This window comes from Coniophora puteana (genome assembly GCF_000271625.1).
Source record: "Coniophora puteana RWD-64-598 SS2 unplaced genomic scaffold CONPUscaffold_47, whole genome shotgun sequence".
Lineage (NCBI taxonomy): Eukaryota > Fungi > Basidiomycota > Agaricomycetes > Boletales > Coniophoraceae > Coniophora > Coniophora puteana.
Genome location: NW_006913099.1, coordinates 1 through 5,576, shown reverse-complemented (window position 1 = coordinate 5,576; position 5,576 = coordinate 1). Strand labels below are relative to the sequence as shown.

General features: G+C 51.4%; 3 protein-coding genes across 3 annotated transcripts; all 3 read right to left on the bottom strand.

Moving 5' to 3' along the window:
• Positions 1 to 35: 35 nt before the first annotated feature.
• CONPUDRAFT_160623 (uncharacterized protein) lies at positions 36 to 527 on the bottom strand (the record flags this gene model as incomplete). Its single annotated transcript, XM_007777771.1, has 2 exons — positions 36 to 239; positions 285 to 527. 2 exons carry the CDS (start codon positions 525 to 527, stop codon positions 36 to 38), a joined length of 447 nt encoding a protein of 148 aa, XP_007775961.1.
• A 481-nt stretch (positions 528 to 1,008) lies between these two features.
• CONPUDRAFT_160622 (uncharacterized protein) lies at positions 1,009 to 1,841 on the bottom strand (the record flags this gene model as incomplete). The annotated part of the gene is made up of 3 exons (XM_007777770.1): positions 1,009 to 1,495; positions 1,553 to 1,650; positions 1,701 to 1,841. The coding sequence occupies 3 exons, from the start codon at positions 1,839 to 1,841 to the stop codon at positions 1,009 to 1,011; spliced, it is 726 nt and encodes a 241-aa protein (XP_007775960.1).
• A 202-nt stretch (positions 1,842 to 2,043) lies between these two features.
• On the bottom strand, positions 2,044 to 4,782 carry CONPUDRAFT_68242 (uncharacterized protein; the record flags this gene model as incomplete). Its single annotated transcript, XM_007777769.1, has 2 exons — positions 2,044 to 2,439; positions 2,497 to 4,782. 2 exons carry the CDS (start codon positions 4,780 to 4,782, stop codon positions 2,044 to 2,046), a joined length of 2,682 nt encoding a protein of 893 aa, XP_007775959.1.
• Between the last annotated feature and the right edge of the window lie 794 nt (positions 4,783 to 5,576).

Genomic DNA, 5,576 nt, shown 5'->3' with positions numbered 1-5,576 from the left:
CATAGAAGCACCTGCAGGGTTTGACGCGCTATGCTTCAGGGAACTGGCAAGCTGGTCAAAGCAAGACCTGATCGTGTGTTGGACGTATGCATGTATGTAGATGTGGTATACACGTACTGAATCGAGTTCCTCTGCTGCTCGTAAGCGTCCCGATGCGCTTTGACTTCGATGAGCTGGGCTTCGAGCGTCTTGATGCGCTCGTTCATCAGGTTCAGCTGCGTCTGTTGCATATATGCGTCCTGGTGATGGTGAGAGAGAGATTGGCACAGTAATGTCTTGCTTACCTGCTGAGCATGAGTCCACTGGCTCTGATTACCGTAGCCCCCAGACATGTGCGAATAGTTTGACACCGAGCGAGAATGCGACTGGTCATCGTGAGCGTCGATACCAGAGTTGTGACCACCATAGAAACTCGAAGACGAGAGGGAACCGTGGAGATTATGAGACAAGGCTCCACCGCTAGCAAGAGACACCGCAGAAGAGCCCATGCTGAGCCCAGGGAACGTGTTCGGAGGGATGGATGACATAGCAGGAGGTCTTACGCGTACACGTAGAGCAAAGAAAAACGAAGAAAAAGAGCACAGGGAGGAAGCGCCGACGCAAGCTAGTAGCATTCCATACCAGAAAAGGCTTCTGATTATGAAACCACAATATCCTAACATATCACTCACCTTGTCCGCCTAGATATGTTTTCCCCAGAGTTAACCGCCTAGACAGAAGCAAGCTGTGTTGTGTATGTGTTTCATTAGAATACATTGACGCCCCCACAATGCGCCCACAATTCATTTCCACAACCGAGCTGCGTCGGTCTCGCTTAGTGTATTCTGGGAAGCCGGGATCCGCGTCCCTGAGCATGGACCGGCAATTCGGCTATTTCATTCCGCGTTCCTTTTGCCACAGTTTCCATAACATTGGATTTATTGTACATACATTCACGCGTTGCAAGGAGCTAGAACATGGTGGCGAATTTAAACTAATATTACATATCTACGCGTTGGGGAAACTCAGTTAGGAGATCTCCTCATCGGAGTCGAGACCAGTAATATCTACCGACCGCTGGCTTTTGTAGCGCTTGTGAGTACGTTCGAGCGCGTCAATCAAGCTGCTAGTGGACGTTGGAATCAATCTCTTGCTGTCATCTTCGATGTCTGTGATGTCTGCGACCATGGTGGTATCGTGGTCGTCTATCGCTGGGAGTGTCTCGTCTCCATCTCTGTTGTCTCTTGCTGCAAGGGTCGCATCTGCAGGAGGGGCATTGGAGACGGGCAGTAGCAGTGTCTCGTTCTCGCACAAGACGTCAAGAGGAGGTGCTGGTGGGAGAAGAAAAGGTGGGGCTGGCTCGTAGAGAAACAGAGAGCGTCGCCCAGGTGTGACAAGGTTGAGACGAGGGTTGATGCAGTAGAACCCATTGGGCTCGCTGAATCGCTGGAGACGCGCACTAACCGGCTCTCCAACAAGGTAGAGCCGGTTCTGTGCAGCAACACTACTCGCCTTGCTATAATACAAGTGATATTGAGTGACTGGATGTATGCGGAACGTTCGTAGTACTCACTCTGCAATTGCAAGTCCAGTGTTCCATTGGTGGTTGTTCACGGACTGGTTCTCCTCGTAGAACTCGTCTCGCGATGCCCGCTGACGGACAATTATATTCTGTATCTGTAGTTAGATATGGTCATAATAGAATAAGAGATTACACGCACCACTTCACGCTCTCGATCGCTGGGCGGAACGGAAAACCTGAACAGAAAGTCTCCAAACTCAGATCCAGCAGGTGTGTGAGAGTTGTCGGCCATGTTCAGGATGACGTTGTCCCCGGTGATGTTGATGTTATAGAGCGGCATGGTTTGGACGACTTTTTCGAGGGGAGGGGGACGAGGAAAAGAGAGGGATGGGCGGAGGTGCACTCGAGAAGGAGCTGTGTGATGTGCAAGGAGGATATTGATGGAATGTGAAGGGTTTGGCGTGACGTCAGTGTAGTGTAGGTGGTGTGCACGCAATTTGAATGAGTATAATGCTATAAGAATGAGAGACAACAAAACATACCTATAGTTCGATATCGTCTCCTCCTGGGTCGTCATTCTGAAGGTCTGTGGGGTCACCTATGTAAGTAGCGACATCAAATCCAGGTTTTTCTACGAGGAAAAAGCGGTCTTCGGCAAGTCTGGTGCTGGGGATGGTGGGACAGTGCGGCGGCATTGCAATGAGCGATTTTATTTGACGGACATCGATTACGGTCGCGGATTCTTCACCCAGATGGCGACAGGTCCATAGTGTCTGTGAGGACATGCGAAGGAGGTCGGGATCGGGTTCGGAGTATTTCCAGATCACCGCGACTGTGCGAACGTCTTCTGGAGCATCCAGGTCGTCAGAGGGAGGCGCCATGTCGATTTGTGTGTAGTAGATTACTTCTCCAATATGTAGTCGGCCTTCGTGTTCGTACTGACAGTGCAATATATTAGCTTTTGCCTATTAAAAAGAGAGATCTATGTGGCTTACCTTGATATTGCGAGCTATCCGAAGCTGCGCTCGCTGCGTGGCATTCTCTCGCCACGCCGACCGGGTGATCTGACCGTTGGGTAAGTGTAGTCGGGCCCATCTGCGAAGGCGATGCGGCTCCCGACCCATGTAACGTGCTAAGGCAGTGTGCGCGGACCCTGTCGGAAACATACGGTAGCGGTCTCGCGCTCTCAGTAGAAAATAGCCGTCCCCGACGTCTTCAGCCAGCGAGGACATCGTCGGGGGAGGATCTAGCTCGGGAAACATCGCCTTGAGACCATTTTTAGCGCACCGTCTGACGCCTTCTCGTGAGTAGTTCTCGTACGGATTCGAGGGCTGTCTGATCTCGCGGCCGAGGTTCCCTATAGTCCGTTCCATAGTCCACTGAGCGTAGCAGATAGGCGGCCCCTTTGCGATCGTCTCGTCGACCAAGTGCGTTACCTGATGAATACTATGACGAATAAAATGGAGGCGGTCTTCTCGTTTTTGATAGTAGAGGCGCTCGTACTCTTCGTAGAATGACATAAAGCAGCGCTGGGCCTCGAGTAGTTCATCCAGAGAAATAGAATGTTGGCTGATGATTCGGAAACCTCGGATAAGCTTGCATATATTCATCCAGTACTCGAGGGGCAGGAGCTCGTACATGAGCGCGGAGACGTAGCCGAGCAACCAGATCTCAAATTCAAAAGTCCTGTAGCCCGACGTTAGCTCTTGCTGGATGTTGCGGGCCTTGTGATCGAAAAGACCAGGAATATACATGCCGAGCATCTCAACGTCGAGACCGTGAGCTGCCCAGACGTTCTCGTCGCGTAGAACTGCGAAGGGCCATGTCTCGGGGTGATCGTGCAGGCCGTGGTCGATCTCGCCTCTCCAGAGTTCGACGAAGAGATTAGCTAGTAGGCCGACTAGATGCATTTGATCGGGTGCGAGGCAGCGAGGAACCTGGAGGGTGTGCTTGGGGTGTAGACCGAGCAGTATGCTGGGCTTAGTTAGCCCTGTGTCCCTTCTAGCCCTGTCGTATGCTGTGATCCCTTTGGCCGAGACAATCTTCTTCAGATTGTCGTAGTAGTCCGTCGACGCTGTGGGTGGGAGGTCGTAGACAGATATATCAGCGTGATTTGATCCTGGTAAATCGTACGGCAGATCTGGGCGGGAGAGCGCTGGATAATAATTCTTGCCGTGAGTTTTGCGTCGCCCGAGAACCCCACAGTACATGCGGCACCCGTTTTTGCCGCAGTGACCGCACATTCCGTTGAAGTATGTGAGTCCGGGTCCGTCAGCAGTGGCGAGGAAGTGGTGGATGTGCGATTTGTATCCACGTTGCTGCGATGCGTTCCAGATGCCGAGACCTTCCCTCTGAAGGGCTGAGACATGATGATACCCGGGAAAAAGAAACGAGTCGACGTTACGAGGGTTCTTGGGACCAGGAATGAAACCACCGGGGAAAACGTGAGTTTTCTTGTAGCGCTTGTCGGGCGAGAACTCGAGTATAACCCATATATACATCCAGCAGTCTGAACCTCTAGTTTTGAGGAGCTGGGCGCCATCGAGAGAGGCCATAACGACGATGTCATCGTCGGTGATCTTCTGCTCGATCAGAGATTGTATATAGTCAGTGCCACAGATATAATCATCAAAATTTTGAATAATCCTCCCGTTTCGAATCGCGTCTTCGAGGACCTCGTGAGTCTTCCTGACGCGATAGCTGAGATCTTCGGCTGTCTGTCGATCTCGAAAGAGCGCCTGGAGAATCGGACCAAGGGGAATCGTATGAAATTTGCGTGATACACGTTTTCCACTGGCCTTGAGAATGTCCTGGTCATAGCGATGTCGTCCACACTGAGAACAGCGTTGATCGTTCTCGAAGGGGCCAGTAAATGCCAGACAAGTATCCCAGCACATGTCGAACTCAATAGATGAAACACCAGTGATCTCGGTTATGAGTTTCTCGAGAGCCTCAAAGTGGAGAAGGCCATCTGCGTCAGCAAAAGTCTGGGCTTCCGACACTCGTATCTTTTCAAATGTGTCCCTCGAGGAGTGTTCGAGGGCAAAATAGCTTCTGATGCTGTGTTTTTGCAGGGGAGTGAGAGGCGTCGGGGGTTCTTGAGGCGGATTACGCAGTCGTTCGATTGTTTCTGGTGTCAGTTTCGAGACAGGATCGTCTAAGGAGGCATTGGCTATCCTCTTGATGAATCCGAGCGCGTTCTTGGACTTCTGGTTTCTAGCGAGACGGATGAGCTCGTCGACGTCTACCTGTGGGTATACACGAGCTTCTTGCAACACCATTTCGAACTCGGGGCCCTGATAGATAATTAGTTAGACGGCTATGACATCAGATAGATTGAGAAAATATACCCTGTCACTGCCTGGTGGCGGTGGGGAACTTGCAACATGCTGTTCATCAGAGTTATACTCTGGTTCTTCAGCACGAAGACGTTTCTCTGGAGTAGAACGAGAGTCGTCGCCTTGGTCGTCGCGTGCATGCTTGCCCAGAGCGCTAGATCGATCACTAGATTGATCGAGATCGACAGAGTCCCGAGAGTCGCCAGTAGTCTGCTGCCCAGAACCTGAAGCCAGAGGTTGATTCGTTCTGTAAGGATTCTCGAGATGACGCGCATTTCCCTTGCTATAAGCTCGGAGATATTCGCGTTCTTCCTCAGTCTCAGCCAGACCGAGATGTGTGCGAAATGTTCGCAGGGCAACCGAGTGTGGTTTGCCGCCATAGTAGTACTTGCATATGCAGTCGACGCGTTTGTTGGGAACCACAGCATTGGCAGGGTTAGCCTTTGCGTTACGGAGCTTGCCAGCGCGATCGGGCATGTCGAGGTGCAGGTTAGACTTATGTGATCGATTTTTTTTGCAGTGCTGCATGCACACGGCGCAGCGTCAATGCCATTGCTATTCGTAGGGACAAGTGTTAGGGGATCTTATGCTCGTTTATGGTAGCCGAGACGCGTCTCGGTCACGGGTTTTTATTTTGCAGAACACGACATAAGATCACATAGAGCGTTTCCTAAATTGGGTCAGGTACATAAGATTGCCTAAGAACACCTAATGCCCAACAACCGGTTTTCACAGGG